Source organism: Trichechus manatus, unplaced genomic scaffold, assembly GCF_000243295.1.
Source record: "Trichechus manatus latirostris isolate Lorelei unplaced genomic scaffold, TriManLat1.0 scaffold00044, whole genome shotgun sequence".
Taxonomy (NCBI): Eukaryota; Metazoa; Chordata; class Mammalia; order Sirenia; family Trichechidae; genus Trichechus; species Trichechus manatus.
The window spans coordinates 2,003,646-2,024,499 of record NW_004443980.1 but is presented as its reverse complement, the minus strand read 5'-3'; the positions used below and the strand labels follow the sequence as shown (position 1 = coordinate 2,024,499).

The window sequence follows — 20,854 nt, the reverse complement described above, 5'->3', positions numbered from 1 at the left end:
ACTCCCTGAGGGACTGAATTGCTGGGTAGAGGGCTGTGGGGACCATGGTCTCGGGGAACATCTAGCTCAATTGGCATGACACAGTTTATAAAGACTGTGCTCTACATTCTACCTTGGTGAGTAGTGTCTGGGGTCTTAAAAGCCTGTGATCGGCCATCTAAGATACTGCACTGGTCTCATCCCTTCGGGAGCAAGGCAGAATGAAGAGAACAGGATACAAGGACAAGATTAGTCCGACGGTCTAGTTGTCCACAACTACCGAGGCCTCCACCGGACTGAGTCCAGTACAGCTAGATGGTGCCCGGCTACCACCACTGACTGCTCTGAGCAGTATCACAACAGAGGGTTCTGGACAGAGCTGGAGAAGGATGTAGAGCATACTTCTAACTTGCAAACAAAAGAGCAGATTTACTGGCCTAAAGGAGAGTGGAGAAAGCTCGAGAGTATGGCCCCCAGACACCCTTTTAGCTCAGTGCTGAGGCTGCCTCCGAGGTTCACTCTTCAGCCTGGGAATGGACAGCCTTGTAAAACCAAATGATGCTAACGAGGTACAGGAGTCCAGTGACAAGGGCCAAAATGCAGAAGGGGACAAGGAAGCTGGTGATACGGAACCGAAGGTTCAGTAAGGGTATTGTTGATGTGTTGTGAGATTGTTAACCATAGTCATAGGGCAACATTTGTAGTAATTGTTAAATGAGAAACTATTTTGTTCTGTAAGCCTTCATCTAAAGTGAGAACAACAGCACAGTTGGAGGAGCGTAGTCAATGTCACTGAACTGTGCATATAGAAATTTTTGAAACGGTGTATCTTTGGCTATGTGTATTTTCACCAAAAAAAAAAAGGTTGAGAAGTTAGAGGGTTAATATGTTGTGAGGTTGTTAACCAATGTCATAAAACAACATGTGTACTACTGTTTCATGAGAAACTGTTTTTTCTGTAAGCCTTCACCTGAAGTACAATAAAATATATATAAATAAAAAACAGTATAAAATTACTGGAATTAAGTCAGTATGATCCTGTCATAAGGACAGATATATAGATTAATGAAAAAGAATGAACAGTCCAGAAATAAGCCCTTAAGTCTGCGGTCAACTGATGTCTAACATGGGTTCTAGGAACGTTAAATGAGGAGAGGATAATCCTTTCATCAAATTATCCTTGGATACCTGGATATTCACATACCAGAGAATAGATTTTGACCCCTACCTCGCACCGTACACAAAGATCAACTCAAAATGGACCAAAGCCCTTAATATAAAATCTAAAATTATTAAATTCTTAGAAGAAAAAATATGAATATTTTTTCTTGATCTTGGACTAGGCAGTGGATTCTTAGCTATGACACTGAATGCACAAGTGACAAAAGAAAAAAATAGGTAATTTGGACTTCAGTTATAACAAACTAAAAACTGTTTTGCTGCAAACAATACCATCAAGAAAGTGAAATGACAACCCACAGAACGAGAAAATATTTGCAGCTTCTATATCTAATAAGGGAATTGCATCCAGAATACATAAAGAAACTTTACTACTTCATAATAAAATTACAACACAATTAACAAAAAATTGGCAAAGTATTTGAATTCAAATACATTTGAATATTTGAAAAATACAGATAGCCAATAAGTGCATGAAAAGATTTTCAACATTATTAGTCATTAGGGAAATGCAAATCAAAACCACAATAGGATACCACTTCACACCCACTTGAATGAATATAATTAAAAAGATAGAAAATAACAACTGTTGGTGAGGATGTGGAGAAATTTCAACCCTCATGTGCTGCTGGTGGGATTGTAAAATGGTGGAGTCACTTGGAAAAACAGTCCTATAGTTCCTCAGAAGTTCAAACATAGAGTTCCCCTGTGATCCAGCCATTTCACTCCTGTGTGTGTGTGTGTGTGTGTGTGTGTGTGTGTGTGTGTGTATAGGAGGCTGGGTGGTACAAGCAGTTTGCAATTGGCTGCTAGCATAAAGGTTGGCAGTTTGAATCTATCCAGCATCTCGGCAGAAGAAAGGCCTGGTGAACTCCTTCTGTAAAGATCACAGCCAAGAAAACCCCATGGAGCAGTTCTATTCTGTAACACATGGGGTCACCATGAATTGGGGCTGACTTGATGGCACCTAACACCAACTGTATATATATATATATATATGTATATATATCCAACAGAAATGAAAACATGGCCATACAAAGACTTGTACATGAATGTTCATAGCAGCATTATTTACAATACTAAAAAAAAGTGGAAACAACCCAATTGCCTATCAACTGGTGAATGGTTTAACAAAATGTGCTCTGTCCATACAATGGAATAGTATTTGGCAGCTACATACATACATGCATACATACGTACATACATACATACAGAACTGAAACATGCTACAACATGGATGAACTTTGAAACATTATGCTATATAGTCACAAAAGACCATATATATTGTATGATTCCATTCCTTTGAAATGCCCAGAATAGGCAAGTCAATAGACACAAAGTAGATTACTGATTGTCCTGGTCTGGGGGAGGGAAAAGAGGGGAAGTGACTGCTAGTGGATATGGATTTCTTTTTGGAGTGATGAAAATATTCTGAAATTCGATTGTGGTGATGGTTGCACCACTCTGGGAATATACTAACAACCATTGCACTGTATGCTTTACATGGATGAATTTTATGGTATGTGAATTTTATCTCAATAAAGCTATTTAAAAAAATCCTGCATATATTTTATACTTCCAGCACATCACAGTTCACAGTTGTCACATTTCTTCAAGTGCTCAGTAGTCATGTATATCTTAATTTTTCACATGTTGAAATGAACATATATTGGATACATTTGGTTAAATAAAATTTATTATTCAAATTAATTTTACCTATTTTTGATGTGACTCCTAGAAAATTTTTAATTATATATGTGGCTCATGCTTGTGGCATGCGTTTTATTTCAACTGGACAGTGCAGTTCTAGACCCGGGGCCTCCAGGTTCCAGCAAACCTGGCCCTGTTCCCTGTCCTGTAGAGACTGGATGATAGAGAGGTGCCGGCAGAGCACGAGGATTGATGGGCTAGGATGGAAAAGAGATGGACAAAGGAAGAGGAAGGGATGTACTGGATGCATTTCGTTGAGGGCACAGGCTTTGTTTTATTCACAATTATATTCTTAGTGCCTAGTACAGTGCCTGAACTGGTAACATGAAATTGGTAATATAAAAAAAAGTTCAATAAGATGGTGATATTTATTACTGAATGGTTGTTTACTCAGCACGTGATATTTTCCAGACCCTGCTGTGGGTCCATCCCATTGCCCGTTGCCGTCGAGTCAGTTTTGACTCAGCGACCCTATAGAACAGTGAACTGCCCCATAGCGTTTCCAAGGAGCGCCTGGTGTATTTGAGCATGCCGACCTTTTGGGTAGCAGCCGTAGCACTTAACCACTACAGCACCAGGGTTTCCGTGGGTCCATAGGATATAGTAAATGAAAAGACAGTTTAGTGAGGACAGACATCCAACCATGAGATGCGTGTACAAGATGCTAAAGGGGACTGAGAGGAACTAGAGTGGTTGTTAGCCATTGGAGAACGTGAGTTTGTTCTTGCCAGGTTTTTTGATTTTGCAAGGCAGAATCTTTGCCTAATACTTTTTTTTTTTCATAATAGTTAAATATATTTCAAGTGTGCACGTTGTGTAAAGTTACCTGATTTTCAAATATCGGCAACTAATTAAAATTTTAAAAAATGTGCATTTCAGAACTCTTGTGAACTGGCTTTAGCTCCTGGAGCCAGCTAAAGATGTCGCTGGTGAAGTGAATGCATAATTCTTTTGACTCCTTAGCTATCAAAAGCAAAGAACTTAACAATGATAGCACAGAAACCTTCCCAGATCTTCTTGTCTAGGTCATATCATCTATCATAGGGTATCAAAGTCCACGTATTTCTTCTTCTTAGTAGTTGTTCCATCTGTAATCTACATTTGCATGTATGATTTTTTTTCATTTTTTATTGTTGTAAAAATATAGGTAACAAAGCATTTGCCAATTCAATGTTTTTCACATGTACAATTCAATGAAAATATTATTTTTAATAGCTGTGTCTATCATGGAACTTCCATAAGCTCCATGAAGGCAGATACTGGGTCTATTTTTTCTAATCAGTCTTTGATAAATGAATGGAGGAAGTGGACAGGAGAGACTAATTTTGAAATACAGTCTGTAGCTACAAAGAGGCAAAACACCCCAGGTATGGGGTCTCACTTGGAGTTCTGGGTTGAAAAATTCATCAGACAGCAAGCTGTTTTGTCTCTACAGTGTGAGAAAAGATGATTTTTTTCTCCCCGCTGAATAGACATTTCAGTGTTATCTACATTAGTATCTCAAATATTTTACAGAGAACACTGGTGTTTGCAGCATGACACATTCATGTCAGTGTTTGTAGTTAGTAATTCCTGCAGTTCTTATAGTTTGACATTTTTGACTATAGCTAATCCTCTGGACTTAGAGCTCTTCCTGGGAAAATAGAAACACTGCTCCCTTTGGACAGCTATTAGAATTTTTTTTTTTTTTTACTTTATGTATTTTTTAATTTTAATTATTTTAAGCTCTGGAGGAATAGGAAAACTGGTAAGGATCATTAGAACCAGAGTTTTCTATATACAAGAGCAACAGTAATTCACCAAGTTAAAGCTGAAAGATCTCCCAGAGTAGTGAAATACAATAAGGTGGTAGATTGCTGAAATAGAGAGTGGTCACCCTTTCCGTGCCTTGAGATATACTGAAGATATGTGATACTGTGTGAATCACGGCAGGGAGAAAACCACAGTCTATTTTAGTTTTTTGGAAAAGTTTTTAACAGTGCCAAACTTTATCCTTTACATTTTTATCTGGAAATAAGTTGCAAAAAGGAAATTCTTCAATGATTTTAAAAATTGAATCATTTATATAACATTCTCAAAATGACAAAAAAATAGAGATGGAGAACAGATTAGTGGTTACCAGGGGTTAAGGATAGGGCAGGAGGGTTCTATCAGTTTTTACTTAATGTATTCTGAAGTCCTTTATGTTTATATGCATACCCAGTTAGGATTGTTATGTCCTTTTTTTTTTTTTTTAATTGTGCTTTAGGTGAAAGTTTATAGCTCAAGTTAATTTCTCATTAAAAAATTTATACACATATTGTTTTGTGACATTGGTTGCAGTCCCCACAATGTGACAGCACACTCCCCCTTTCCATCCCGGGTTCCCTTTGTCCATTCCTGGCTTCCTGTCTTGCTTTTGGATAGGAGTTGCTCATTTGGTCTTGTATATTTGATTGAGCTAAGAAGCACGTTTATCATGTTCATTATTTTTTGTTTTATAGGCCTGTCTTATCTTTGTCTGAAAAGTGGACTTTGGGAATGGTTTCAGTTCTGGGTTAGCAGAGTGTCCAGGGGCCATAGTCTCTGGGGTACTTAGTCTCTGTCAGACCATTAAATCTGGTCTTTTTTCTTGAATTTGAATTCTTTTCTACATTTTTCTCCTGTTCTGTCCGGGACCCTCTGTTGTGATCCCTGTCAGAGCCGTTGTTGGTGGTAGCTGGGCAGCATCTACTTCTTCTGGTCTCAGGCTGGTAGAGTCTCTGGTTCATGTGGTCCTTTAGTCCTTTAGGCTAATATTTTCCTTATGTCTTTGATTTTCTTCATTCTCCTTTCCTCCCAACAGGATGGGTCCAGTAGACATACCTTAGAGGGCTCCTCGCAAGCTCTTAAGACTCCAGATGCTACTCACCAAAGTTGGATATAGAACATTTTCTTCGTGAGCTTTGTTATGCCAGTTGACCTAGATGACCCTTGGCGACCATGGGCCCCAGCCCTCAGCCCCAGTCCCTCAGTCCCTCAGGGCATTTGAATGTGTCTAGGGAACTTCTATGCTTTAGCTTTGGTCCAGTTGTCAGTTGTGCTGACTTCCCCTATATTTTGTGTTGTCCTCCCCTTCACCAGCGTTGACACTCGTCTACTATCTAGTTAGTGACTTCCCCTTCTCTCCCTCACCATACTCTTAACTATCAAAACTTTTTTTTTTTGCTGTGTGTAAACCTTTTCTTGAGTTCTTATAATAGTGGTTGTCAGGTCCAAAGGACGCGCTCTGCTCCGGGCACTGCTTTCTTGGTGGTATGAGGTTCCCATGTATCTGCCTGCTTCTCTCTTTTGTATCTCAGAGAGATTGGATTAAGACACTGTCTAATCTTGTAGATGTCATCAGTATAACCTCATCATAGTGATAGAGTTTACAACACATAAGGAAATCACATCAGATTACACAGTCATATATAATACTGGGAATCATGACCTAGTCAAGTTGACAGATATTTTGGGGGGACACAATTCAATCCATGACAGTGGTCTCATACAATATTTACCCATTTGTGACTGACTTATTTCACTCAGTATAATGCCCTCCAGATTCATCCATATTGTGAAATGTTTCATGGATTCATCATTGTTCTTTTATCGTTGTGTAGTATTCCATTGTGTGTATGTACCATAATTTGTTCATCCATTCATCTGTTGAAGGGCACTTAGGTTGTTTCCATCTTTTTGCTATTGTGAATAGTGCTGCAGTGAACATGGGTGTGCATATGTTTATTCATGTGATGGCTCTTATTTCTTTAGGGTATATTCCTAGGAGTGGGATTGCTGGATCATATGGTATTTCTATTTCTAGCTTTTTAAGGACACGCCATATCATTTTCCAAAGTGGTTGTACCATTTTACATTTCCACTAGCAGTGCGTAAGAGTTCCAAGCTCCCTGCAGCCTCTCCAACATTTGTTATTTTCTGTTGTTTTTTGATTAGTGCCAATAATCAGATGATATCTCATTGTAGTTATTTTTTTTTTTAGAGTTCTCAATTTTAATTTATTTTGTCAATTTGAATTAGAATTTTTTTTTTATTGTACTTCAGGTGAAGGTTTATAGAACAAATAGTTTCTGATGAAACAGTACTACACATATTGTTTTATGACATTGGTTAACAACCCGACGACAAGTCAACCCTTTCCCTTCTCGACCTTTTTTTTTTTTTTTTTCTTGGTGAAAATATACATAGTCAAAGATACACCATTTCAAAAATTTCTACATGCACAGTTCAGTGACATCGACTACGCTCTTCCAGTTGTGATGCTATTCTCACTTTAGATGAAGGTTTACAGAACAAAATAGTTTCTCATTAAACAGTATACACGTTGCCCTATGACAGTGGTTAACAACCTCACAACACATCAATACTAACCTTACTCAACCTTGGGTTTCCTATCACCAGCTTTCCTGTCCCCTTCTGCCTTCTAGTCCTTGTCCCTGGACTGCTGTGCCTCATTAGTCCCATTTGGTTTTATGGGGCTGTCCACTCCCCGGCTGAATGTTGAACCTTGGAAGTGACTTCACCACTGAGCTAAAAGGGTGTCTGGAGGCCATACTCTTGGGGTTCATTGTAGTTTTGATTTGCATTTCTTTAATGGCTAGTGGTCATGAACATTTCTTCATGTGTCTTTAGCCACCCGAATGTCTTCTCTGATGAAGTGTTTGTTCACATCCTTGGCCCATTTTTTAACTGGATTGTTTGTCCTTTTTTTGTAGAGGTATTGGATGTTCCTATAGCTTTTAGAGATTAGACCTTTGTCAGATTTGCCATAGTCGAAAGTTTTTTCCCATTCTGTAGGCTCTTTTTACTCTTTTGGCTGAAGTCTTTTGATGAGCATAAGTGTTTAATTTTTAGGAGCTTCCAGTTATCTAGTTTCTTTTCTGGTGCTTGTGCATTGTGTATACTGTTTATGCCATGTATTAGGGCCCCTAGCATTGTTCCTATTTTTTCTTCCATGATCTTTATCATTTTAGATTTTATGTTTAGGTCTTTGATCCATTTTGAGTTAATTTTTGTATATGGTGTAAGTATGGAACTTGTTTCATTTTTGTGTAGATAAACCAAAACAAAACAAAACAAAACAAAACGAAAAACCCTTTGCCGTTGAGTCGATTCTTACTCATGGCAACCCAATAGGACAGAGTGGAACTGCCCTATAGGGTTTCCAAGGAGTGGCTGGTGGATTCGAACTGCCGACCTTTTGGTTTGCAGCCATAGCTCCTAACCAATGTGCCACCGGGACTCCTTTTTATAGATGGACATCCAATTATGCCAGCACCATTTGTTAAAGAAACTGTCTTTTCCCCATTTACTATACTTTGGCCCTTTGTCAAACATCAACTGCTCATAGATGGATGGATATACTTCTGGGTTGTCAGTTCTGTTCCATTGGTCTATGTGTCTGTTGTTGTATCAGTACCAGGCTGTTTTTACTACTGTGGCTGTATAATAGGTCCTAAAATCAGGTAGCCTCCCACTTTGTTGTTCTTCTTCAGTAATGCTTTACTTACCAGGACCTCTTCCCTTTCCATAAAAAGTTCATGATTTTTTTTTCCCATCTCATTAAGAATGCTGTTGGAATTCGGATCAGGATTGCATTGTATCTGTAGATCACTTTGGGTAGAATTGACATTTTCACAATGCTGAATCTTCCTATCCATGAGCGTGGTATGTTTTTCCACTTACGTAGGTCTCTTTTGGTTTCTTGCAGTAGTGTTTTGTAGTTTTCTTTGTATAGATCTTTTATATCCCTTGTGAGATTTATTCCAAAATACTTTATCTTCTTGGGGGATATTGTAAATGGTATTGATTTGGTGATTTCCTTGTCGAAGTTCTTTTTTTTGATGTAGAGGAATTCAATTGATTTTTGTGTGTTTATCTTGTATCCTGCTACTTTGCTGAAATCTTCTATTAGTTCCAGCAGATTTCTTGTGGATTTTTTTGTGGTTTTCTGTGTATAAGATCATATATCTGAATAGGGATAGTTTTACCTCTTCCTTACTAGTTTGGATGCCCTTTATTTCTTTTTTTTGCCTTATTGCTGTAGCTAGACCTTCCAGCACAATGTTGAATAAGAGTGGTAATAAAAGGCTTCCTCAAGGGGAATGCTTTTAGTCTCTCTCCATTAAGAATGATGTTGGCTGTTGGTTTTGTATAAATGCCCTTTATTATATTGAGGAATTTTCCCTGTATTGCTATTTTGCTGAGAGTTTTTATCAGGAATGAGTGTTCAACTTTGTCAAATGCCCTTTCTGCATGGACTAAGATGATCATGTGGTTCTTTTCATTTGTTTTATCCATGCGATGGATTACGTTGATTGATTTTCTAATGTTGAACCATCTTGGCATACCTGGTATTGATCTCACTTGGTTAAGATGTGTTATTTTTTTTATATGCTGTTGAATTCTATTGGCTAGAATTTTGTTGATAATTTTTGTGTCTGTTTTCATGAGGGATATTTTTCTGTAGTTTTCTTTTTTTGTGGTGTCTTTGCCTGGCTTTGGTATCAGGGTTATGCTGGCTTCATAGAGTGAGTTTGGGAGTATTCTTTCCTTTTCTATGCTCTGAAATAGCTTGTGTGGTATTGCTTTGAGCTCTTCTCTGAAAGTTTGGTAGAATTCTTCAGTGAAGCTGTCCAGCACAGGGATTTTTTTTGTTAGGAGTTGGGTTTTTTTTTTTTTTTTTTTATTACATCTTCAATCTCTTCTTTTGTCATGGGTCTGTTTAGTTTTTTTTACCTCAGTTTGTGATCATTTAGATAATTAGTGTGTTTCTAAAAATTTGTCCATTTCCTCTAGATTTTCAAATTTGTTGAAGTACAATTTTTCATAATCTGCTATGATCCTTTTTATTTCAGTTGGGCCTGTTGTGATATTACCCATCTCATTTCTTATTTGGGTTATTTGCTTCCTCTCCTGTTTTTCTTTTGAGAGTTTGGCCAACAATTGGTGGATTTTGTCGATTTTTTCAAAGAACTATCTTTTGGTCTTATTGATTATTTCTATTTTTCTATTCTCTATTTCATTTATTTCTGCTCTAATCGTTATTATTTCCTTTCTTCTGGTGACCGAGGGCTTCTTTTGCTGCTCTCTTTCTGTTTGTTCAAGTTGTATGGTTAACGTTTTTATTTTGGCCGTTCTTTTTTGATATGTGCGTTTATTATCTTCTCGTCTGCATGGTTTCTGCTGAGTAATTAGAGCTTAGTTTTACTGGTTCTCCTTGTGAGTGACTTTTTGTTTATCCCTAGCCACTCTCAGGATTCTTTGTCTTTGGTTTTGGCAAGTTTGATTATGATATGTCTTGCTTACTTTCTTTTGGGGTGTTTCCTGTATGGGGCCTGTTGAGCTTTTCAATAGATACCTTCTCGTCTTTCATGTTATTAGGGAAGTTTTCTGCCAGCAAATCTTCAACAATTCTCTCTGTGTTTTCTGTTATCTCCCCTGTTTTGGTACTCCAATCCGTCGTAGGTTTTTCCCCTTGATAGTATCCCACATAATTCTTAGGCTTTCTTCATTTTTCTTCATTCTTTTTTCTGATTTTTCCTCAAATTGGCGTCAAGGGATTTATATTCACTCTCACTAATTCTGACTTCCATTGTATCAATTCTGCTCCTATGACCTTCTATTGAGTTGTCTAATTCTGACATTTTATTGTTAATCTTTTGGATTTCTAGTTGCTGTTTTTGTTTGGTTTCTAGCAGGCTGTTTATTCTGTCATTTTGTTCTTGTATTGGTTTCCTGAATTCTTCTATTGCTTTGTCTGTGTGCTTCTTGGCTTGGTCTTTGTTTCACCTGATCTCTTGGATAGCTCTGTATATTAGTCTTTTGAAGTTTTTACCAGGTGGTTCCACTGCTTTACCTTCCTGTGGAAGGTTTTCTGGTTCTTTATTTTGGTCACTTGCTGCAGCTGTCTTGTCCTGCATCTTAATGTGATTCAATATTGACTGTTGTCCCTGAGGCATCTATAAGTTATTGTTTATTTATTGTATTTTTGTTTACTGCATCCTGACTTTTTATTTTGTTTTGATCTGTCCAAGTAGGTTGAGCGTGTTTGCTGCTCTGGTCACTGGCATCGTTGAAACTCTCACCTCCTGTGTCCAGGTGGTCAGAGCAGTTACCAGGTGTGTGAGCTCGGGAGTCTGTTCACTGTTTTTCCGGGGGTACTGAAGATGTAGGTGATGTTTGTGGTGAGGTGATGAATCTGTCCTTTTGGTCACCTGGGTGCAGGAGGTGATTTCCCTAGTCATTGGGTTGGGTGTTGTGTGGGCACTCCGCTGCTTACCGGTTGGTCAGGGCGCAGGTGCATGGGTCATCGGTCACCAAGTGTGTGGTGTGGAGACTCTCACTGTCCTGAGCAGGCAGGGCTGTGTGGGGGTGTTAAGAGCAGGCACAGGTCTCTGGTTGCATTTGGGGGTGGTATGAGGGGCAAGGCAGGGGACTGTCGGCTGCCCACAGGTGTCCTGATGAAGGGCATGTCCCTGTCCACTAGAGTGCATGGTGGGGAGGGTAGTGCAGTCCGTCCTTGGGCACCTGGTGCCATTGGATGGAGGGAATGGGAGGCACCACTAATTCTCAGACCCCTGTCCTGGATAGCTAGATGGAATGGATGGTACTGCCAGCCCTCATGCCCCTGGTGTGGGTGGGCGAGGCCACTTCTTAGGGGAGGGGAAGTGTTGAATGTCACAAATTTACAGCTTCCACTTAGCTGCTGCAGGTGGAAATGGGCTTCAGGTGGATTCCCTGTCAATTTTGTCCTAATGAGGGCATGTGGTGTCTAGTCGGCAGAGGTGAAGGGCACTGCAAGTCCATGGAGCCCTTATGCCAGTGGCTGAGTGAAGGAGCAGGTGCCTCTAGACCTGGCTGTGAGTTCCAGACCTAGGGGTGGTGGTGGTGTTGAATGCTGCCAGACTGGTGTTGAATCAGGGAGGGGGCTGGGTGAGGAGAAGGGAGGACTCCTTGGCCATGGAGCTCTGGTGGGGGGAAGGGTTATGGTGCATGTGCAGTGGTTTGGGCGCTTGCACTTACCTTTCACAGGCCTGCTGTCCGTCCTTTTTAGTTCTGGAGGTGCGTGTGGATTTGCTGCTGCTTGGCTGCACCAACGGGGCAGGGTAGGTTTTGGCTTGGGATGTTGCTGCTTGCCTCAACCTGTGTCACTGTGCAGGTTCAGCTAGCAGGACGCTGATGATCCATGATCCGTAATTCCTCATTTCTGCCATTTTGGAATTGTCTTTCCTCCCACCTGTTGCTCAGTCTGAGTCTTTGATGATTAGGGTTCTTAGATTATCATATATATCCAATTCACTTCTTTTTTTCAGGTCTTTGTTGTAAGAGGGATGGCATGAAACATCTGACTGTTCTGCCATATTGACCCCCTCCCTATGTCCTTTATTTTTTTTAATTGTATTTTAGATAAGGTTTATAGAGCAAATTAGTTTCTCATTAAACAATTAATACACGTATTGTTTGTGATGTCCTTTTAATTGACCTTTCTATGATAATGGAAGTGGGTGATGCAAGTGGTTTGCAATTGGCTGCTAACCTAAAGGTTGGCGGTTTGGACCCATCCAGCGGCTCTGTGAAAGAAAGGCCTAGCAAACTGCTTCTGTAGAGATTACAGCCAAGAAAACTCTATGGAGGAGTTCTACTCTGCAACACATGGGGTCACCATGAGTCTAAATTTACTCACTGGCAATGGGTATCATTATGAAATGACCTTCTTTTATTAATATAGCCACTTCATCTTTCTTATAATTAGTGTTACCATGTTAAGTCTTCCTTCTTTTTACTTTTAACCTACATGTCTGTATGTAAAATGTGTTTCTCATAGGCAGCATATAGTTTTGTCTTTTTTTTTTTTATCCAATCCAATAATTTCTGCCTTTTAATTGGGGGTGTTTAGACTATTTACATTTAATGTGATTATCAGTATGGTTAGGTTTGAGTCTGTCACCTTCTAATTATCTCATCTGTTATTTATACCACCTTTACTCTTTCTCCTTTTGTTGGATGAACTGATTTGGATGAACTGATTTGATTTTTTTTTATGATTCTATTTCATCTCTTTTGTTGTGTTATTAGTAACTTTTTTGTTATTTAGTGGTTGCTTAGTTTGTTGTATATATGTTTAACTTATCACATTCTACCTTCAGATGATATTATACCACTTCACATATGGTATAAGAAACTTACAATAGTATACTTACATTTTTCCCTCTCCTGGCCTTTATGCTATTGTTGTCATACATTTCACTTATACATATGTTATAAACCCCACACTAAATTTTTTTTTGTTTAAACTAGTTATCTTTAATGAGATTTAAATAAGAAAAAAAAATCTTATTCATTTGCCTCTGTAGTTACCATTACTGGTATTCCTTATTCCTTTATGTAGATTCATATTTTCACCTGGTATCGTATTTTTCTGCCTGAAAGACTTCCTTTACTGTTTCTTGTAGTGCAGGTCTGCGGTGATTATTTCTTTCAACTCTTGTATGTCTGAAAAAGTCTGTATATATCACCTTCATTTGTTAAAGGTATTTTTCCTGGATCTAGAATTCTAGGTTTATGAGTTGTTTTTTTTAAGTTCTTAAATATTTTGCTCCATTGTTTTCTGGCTTGCATCACTCCCAACAAGAAATCTGCTGTTATCATTAGTTTTTTGTTTTGTTTTAGATTGTTTTTCCCTCTGTTTATAATATGTCTTTTTTCTCTGGCTGCTTTTTACTTCCTCTTTATTACTGGTTTTGAACTATGAATTATAATGTGTCTTGGTTAGTTTTATTCATGTTTCTTGTGTTTTGCGTTCATTGAGCTTCTTGGATCTCTGTGTTTATAGTTTTCATCAAATTTGGAAACATTTTAGCCACACATTCTTCAAATATATTTTCTGTTCCTTTCTCTCTTCTCATTTGGGAACTCCAGTTATAGATATATTAGGATGCTTGAAGTTGTCCAAGAGCTCACTGATGCTCTTTTCATTTTTTTTTTTTAAGTTTTTTTTTTTTTCTGCATTTTCATTTTGGGTAATTTTTGTTGTTATATCTTCAGATTTACTAGTTTTTTTCTTCTGCCATTAATCTCATCCAATGTATTTTTCATCATCTCTAGGAATTCAATTTAGGTCTTTAAAAAAAAAGAAAATCTCTGTCTCTTCCATGTACTTAACTTTTTGTACATGAGAAATACTGTTTTTAATGCCCTTGTCTGCTAGTTCTAATTTCTGTGTCTAATATCAATACCTCTTCTCAGTAATTTATTTATTTTTTGTAATTATAGATCATATTTTTCTGCTTTTTTGTATGCCTGGTAATCTTTGATTGGATGTCAGACATTGGAAATTTTACCTTGTTGGATGCTGGATATTTTTATATTCCTATAAATATTTTTGAGCTTTGTTCTGGGACACAGCTACCTGTTTGATCCTTTACCTGTTTGATCCTTTTAGATCTTGCTTTTAAAAATGGTTTGCCAGAATCAGAGCAGCATTTAGTCTAGGGATAATTGTTCCCTACTGCCGAGGCAAGATCTTTTTGAGTTATTGTTGTTGTTAGGTGCTGTCAAGTTGGTTCCGACTCATAGCGACCCTATGCACAAGAGAATTCTACCCAATACCCCAAGAATTATGAGGTTCTCCCGTCTATTTGGGAACAGGTGCAGTTCAGGGCCCTGTCTAATTTTGAGATACTGTTGCCTCTAATCCTTTCTGGTGTTCTTTTTTTTCCCTTGGCCTCGGGTAGTTTTATCACATGCATGTACTGATCAATACTTTGTTGAATGCTCAAGGAGGACCCTCAGCAGGTCTCTGGAATTTTCTTTCTTTGTAACTCTCTCCTTTTCCTGTGTGCTGCCCTGTGAACTCTAGACACCTTGGTGTCTCCAGCACCCCAGCTCTGTCTCCTCCACTCAGGGAGTCTGTCTGGCTTCACCTGGATTCTCCCTTCCTGTGCTGTGGCCTGGAATCTCTCTCATGGCAGTAAGCTGGGCTAATCATGGGGCTCATATCATTTGTTTCCCATCTCTTGGGAATTATTGTCCTTCATGGCTTTTTGTTGTTGTCTCCAGTGAGACTGTAAATTGGACTGTAAATTGAGCTGTTATTCCATCCTGTTTGGAAGTGGAAATCTCAAAATTAGTGGATTATTGTCCATTTACATATTTAATTTCACATTTAGTTTAAGAAAAAAAAATACAGTTTAAGCATTTATGAATAAGCCAGTTTCTAAACATGCTTGCTATGTTTTAAGTTTATGAAGCTCTGAAATGGAGGAAGGGAGTGAGAGCCACAGGAAATAAGAGAGAGTAAAACCTCTCTCCTTCCTCTGAAGCTTTCTGTTTTGATTTTTGGTAGATCGCCACTACACTCCTTTATCAACCAAAGCCCCTTTGTACCTTTTGGAGAGAGACTCTTTAAATAAGTTCTATAAGTATGCCACTCAAAGTACATGGAAGATTAGTTATCAATAAGATTGTCATGGAACAATGTTTTAATCTAAATCATTAAAACTTTGACAGTCACTTATTGTAGAAGAAACATAATAAGGGGATTTAGCTTAGGAGATATTAAAATGTATTTTAAAGTGTCATACCAGGGTTCGAGGTCACCAACAAAAGACAAACCACGTGCTATACTAATGCATGGAATAACAATTTACTCACAGAAAGGAGAGACAGAGCAAGATCAGCTTCACTTGTGGGCACTGGTCTCCTATGGCCAGTGAGTCCCACCTTGCAGCCAGTGCAAGGCATTTTCTCCACACACACTGCCCTGTGCGACAGAGAGAGACCCCATTCCCTCCCTGCTAGGAACAGATACAGAAGTCTGGTTGGCCAGGTGCCATATGGTGCCCACGCATGAACAAGAGACAAAGTTATTGTGTGCCCATAACAGAGAGGAAGGCTTCTCTGATAAGGAGGAGGGTCTGGGAGAGAGAGAGAGAGACCCAGTTCCCAGCCTCTTTATCAGAGAATGTTCCAGATGGGAGATATAGAGGCAGACCATCCTCCCAACATAAAGATATAGTAATTAAAATATTGAGGTACAGATGCTTATACAGACATGGATTGTTGCCATTGTTAGGTGCCACCAAGTCAATTTCGACACATAGCGACCCCATGTGACAGAGTAGAACTGCCCGCATAGAGTTTTCTAGGCTGTAATCTTAACGGCAGCTGATTGGCAGGTCTTTTCGCCAGCAGAGCCGCTGGTTGGAACTGCCAGCCTTTTGGTTAGCAGCTGAGTGCTTAGCTATTGCACCACCAGGGCTTCTTCAGACACAGATTAGTGAATCACAATTGAATGTCCATAGACATGCTCATACATGCATTTTATATATTTAGCATAAAGGTGACATTTTAATGATAGCGTATTTAGTAACCCCAGTACAACTGGTCAACTCATTGAAAAAATATTGAAGTTAGATCTCCTCTCTGTGTATTACTACATTACTAGATATATTCTAGATAGGTTAAAGATATAACATAAAAGTATTAGAAGAAAATATAGGTAATTCATAATCTTGAAGGCCTTTCTGAGTATGACACAAAGAATACAGCCATAAACAAACAGATGGATATGATTACACAAAGATTTTATTTCTTCTATATGGCAAGAAATCATAAACAGAATTGATATAAAGACTCCTCCTACAGTAGTGAAACAAAGATGAACACCCAACTGGAAAAATGGGCAAAGGACATGATTAGGTAATCACAGTTAGGGGCAAAATTATAAATGACCGATAAACATTTATTTTTAAAAATGTTCTACTCCATAGTAGTAGTAATAATAAAAACAATAATGCTAGTAACAGTAGCTCTGATTTATTATATGTTCCTATTTGCCTGATTGTGTTAGGAGCTTTCAACAGACCAGCTAATTGAATCCTTTGAAAGGCAAGTATATTGTTATTATTTTATAAATGTGGCAACTGAGACGGGGATTTAGGAACTTGCCCAAGGTGACAAAGCCATCAAATGGTTGAAACATGATCCAGGCCATCTGACTCTAGAGGTCTGCTCTTCATCACTTCTCAAAAAGCTAAACTAAAAAGGCCTGAAATCTTCCTGTGAGTTACAGAGAAATTGGTAATTTGCTCAAGATCACACAGCTTTTAAGTGTTAGAACTGAGTTAAATGTTTTAGAAAGAAAAGTCATATAAGTAGAAGAAAGGAAACTGGGTAAAGTAAATAAGATGAGCAACAAAGCAAGTGTCTTTTAGTTTTACAAATTCACCATTTCTTTTCAGAATATTTGAAAGATGCTTCAAAGAAGATGAAAAATGGGCTTATGTTTGTAAAACTGGTTAACCCATGTTCAGGTAAGTTTCTTCTCTCCCTCCGCTCCTTTCCTGTCCTCTAGTCTTCTCTCCTCTCCCTCCCCTCCATTTCCCTTCCCCCAGTAATGATAACTTGAATGTTTTTTGAACACTGAGACTGATAAGTGTATGTACTTATTTCACTTTGCGTCTCTATTCTTCTGGAATAGCTTTTAAAGTTAAAATGGCATCATGAGGTGAAAAAAAAACAAGCTGAAGACATTACTTGTCTTCCCAGATAATTCATTCAATTTAAACAGCTTTTTATTTTTTTCTTATAATTGTAATCCACAGGACTGTTCATTCATTTCACATGCAGGCAAAACAAAAAAGTAGCAAGTTTCATTTCTCTCTTAAAACAGATTAATTTTCTTTGGTTTTCTTAAGCCAACTTTTCTTAGTTATTCCACATTAGATTTCATTTATATTCATTTTATGTTACAAAGTAAAGTAAACAACCAGAATTTTTTTAAAAAGAAGGCTTTTACTTGACATACCAAAATTTTGAGTAGTTTCATTTTTAGCTGTACTTTCCTTATTTCATTCTGTCTAATAAGTGTATTTTTCCTTGTCGGGATTTTTTAAATTTATTAAAAACATTATATATTGAAGAGATGCATATTTTATTAGAAATAATTTTGTTTAATTTTATATTCAGTGCATATTCTGTTTTCTTCCTTTTTTAAGACAAAAATATTAAAATATACTATAAATATACAGTGAATTTGGTGATATTATTTATCTTTTTTCTTATTAATTTATAAAGTTTTGAGATTTTTCAAATCAGAGCATTCTCCTAGCGACTATAACACTGAATAGGAAAAGTAAGTGAAAGCCATTGGGCTGTGCCTCTGTTGTTGCTGAAGAGACAAAAAAGCAACAAGAGGAAAAACATCCTGACTCCCTCCAGTGTTCATTTCCTCCAGATGAAATTGAATGTCATTGGTCGGTGTCTTAGTCACCCAGTGCTGCTGTAACAGAAACACCACAAGTGGATGGCTTTAGCAAAGAGAAGTTTATTTCTTCACAGTAAAGTAGGCTAAAGTCCAAATTCAGGGCATCAGCTCAAGTGGAAGCTTTTCTCTCTCTATTGGCCGTCTCACCAATCTTCCCCCAGACTAGGAGCTTCTCCTCACAGGGACGTTGGGTCCAAAGGACACTCTCTGCTCCCGGCACTGCTTTCTTGGTGGTATGAGGTCCCCAGCTCTCGGCTTGCTTCCCTTGCCTTTTATCTCTTGTAAGATAAAAGGTGGTGCAGGCCACACCCCAGGGAAACTCCCTTTAAATTGGATCAGGGATGTGACCTTAGTAAGGGTGTTACAATCCCACCCTAATCCTCTTTAACATAAAATTACAGTCACAAAATGGAGGAGAACCACACAATACCGGGAATCATGGCCCAGCTAAATTGATACACACATTTTGGGGGGGACATAATTCAATCCATAACAGTCGGCTGTATTATTTGGAACACCTAGTTATACACATAAGACTAAGGCGAGGTGAGAAATATTTCTTCAAGAGAAGTTTTAGTTAGCAGTAAAGGTTTTAAGGAGCCCTGGTGGTGCAGTGGCTAAGAGCTCAGCTGCTAACCAAAAGGCTGGCAGTTCGAATCCACCAGCCACTCCTTGGAAACTCTACAGGGCAGTTCTCCTCTGCCCTATAGGGTTGCTATGAGTCAGAATTGACTCGATGGCAACAGGTTTAAAGGTTTGAAAACATTTAACAACATTACAGATATAAAAAAAGAGTCAACCCTCTTATAAAATTTGTTTTATCTTAATGTCTGTGGACAATAGAGGAGGAAATGTTTTTATTTGCTACATTGACAATGGAAAAATAAAGGCTATCATTTGCTGAGCACTTACTAGGTGCCAAGTACTGTTTAGGAACTTTACTATGTATTCTGTCTTTTTAGTCTTTATTATAAAAACCCTGAGAGGCAGGTTCAGTAATGCCCTCATTTTACAGCGGTGGAAATAGAGGCACAGAAAAGTTACATAACTTCCCCCAGGGCACTTGGCCAACATATGGTGGAGGTGGACTCACATTCAGGCACATTGACTCCAGAGATTGCACTGTGCTTAGAACAACATTTCATGAATTGGAGGAATAAAACACACAGATGTGCATGGTCCACTCCCTACCCCACCCCATTTTTTTTTTTTTTAAGAAAGAAAGGGAACTCCATCCAGTTGAATGCTTTACTCTCTTGAAGCATGTTGCCAGGGCCCTTGCCATTCTGACGTGGAGCTGGTCTGTGGGCTGGTCCCCTCTCTGGGTCTGTGTGTCAGGGGAGCCACGGGCTGCTCCATTAGATGTTGACAGTGCAGGAACGGATTCCCCTCCTGCTTTGATGAAAGTTCAGTGAGAGGCTTTGGACAGTTAAGATAAATGATCTGTGTGTTTTTATTTGTTGGTTTAAGTCCAGTGGAGTCTATAGAGCTGGGAAACAAGGATCTGTATGTAATAGCTGTAAGCTTTCCTTGGAGTCAGTTTGTAGAGAATGTATCTATGTATGTTTATGTTCCTAGTAGGAACATTCCTCAGAGCTGTTGGATAGTCTTTTGATTTTTTTCTTTTTTTAATGTGAAAACTTGCAAATAAAAAACAGGTTTGTCTTAACAGGGGAAGGAGCCATTTACTTGTTTGATATGTGCCTACAACAGCTGTTTGAAATAAAAGTTTTCAAGGAGAAACACCGTTCTTGGTTCATAAATCAATCAGTTCAGTCAGGTGAGTGATGTGGTGTATGTATTTCCAGCAGCTGAGCGCGTGCTCCGGCTCGTCCATCCTTCACACAGGCCTGCCAGCCTCGGTTTGAGTCTGGTCCAAGGTTTTGCCTTCCTTGGCACCATAGCAAGGTTTAATTACTCAAGGAGAAGGGGAAGGTGATTGGAGCAGGTTTAGGTCAATACCTGTGTGTCTTAGATGGTAGGAAATTCAAACTAATAACTCTGATTTGTCTCCTAAAGTGCTGACAGTGGCTCAGTCAGAAGTTAGATCACCCTTTGCAGCACAGGGTGCACATCCTGTCACCTGGAACTTCTTTGCTTTTCCTCTTGGCCACTCTTGAGGACTTTTGCTTACTTTCCTAGTGCTGATAGGACAGAAATACCACAAGTGGGTGGCTTTGACGAACAGAAATCTATTTTCTAACAGTTCAGGAGGTGAGAAGTCCAAATTCAGGGCAGCAGCTCTAGGGGAAGACCCTCTCTCTTTCGGCTCTTGGGAAAGATCCTTGTCTCAGCCTCTGTCACCTCAGTGTTCCTCGGTTCCTTGGTGATCTCCACGTGGCATCTTCTCCCCTTTTGTGCTTGCTTCTGTGTTGCTCCTTATGTCGCCTAGCAGTGATTAGGTTTAGGATACACCCTATACTGATAGAGTTTTTTTCTTTATGTTAATAAGGCCCTATTTCCAAATAGGATTACATCCACATTTATAGAGGTTAGGATTCCAATACGTATTTTGCCAGGGCACAGTTCAATCAATAACAACCCTAAAGTTTTTTTTTTTTTTTTTCTATTGTACTTCAGGTGAAGGCTTACAGAACAAATAGTTTCTCATGAAACAGAAGTACACATGTTGTTTTATGACATTGGTTAACAACCCCACGACATATCAACCCTCTAACTTCTCAACCTTTTTTTTTT

The 20,854-nt window shown here is 38.6% G+C and overlaps 1 protein-coding gene across 5 annotated transcripts in view; it reads left to right on the top strand.

Annotated features, from left to right (window-relative positions):
- RNASEH2B (ribonuclease H2 subunit B) overlaps positions 1-20,854 on the top strand; it is a 142,383-nt gene that overhangs the window by 38,010 nt on the left and 83,519 nt on the right. For all 5 annotated transcript variants that reach the window (XM_023731527.1, XM_023731528.1, XM_023731529.1 and 2 more), the window contains 2 exons: positions 17,133-17,204; positions 19,830-19,937. In XM_023731527.1, the coding sequence (XP_023587295.1) occupies positions 17,133-17,204; positions 19,830-19,937 (180 nt within the window). The remainder of the gene's footprint in view (positions 1-17,132; positions 17,205-19,829; positions 19,938-20,854) is intronic.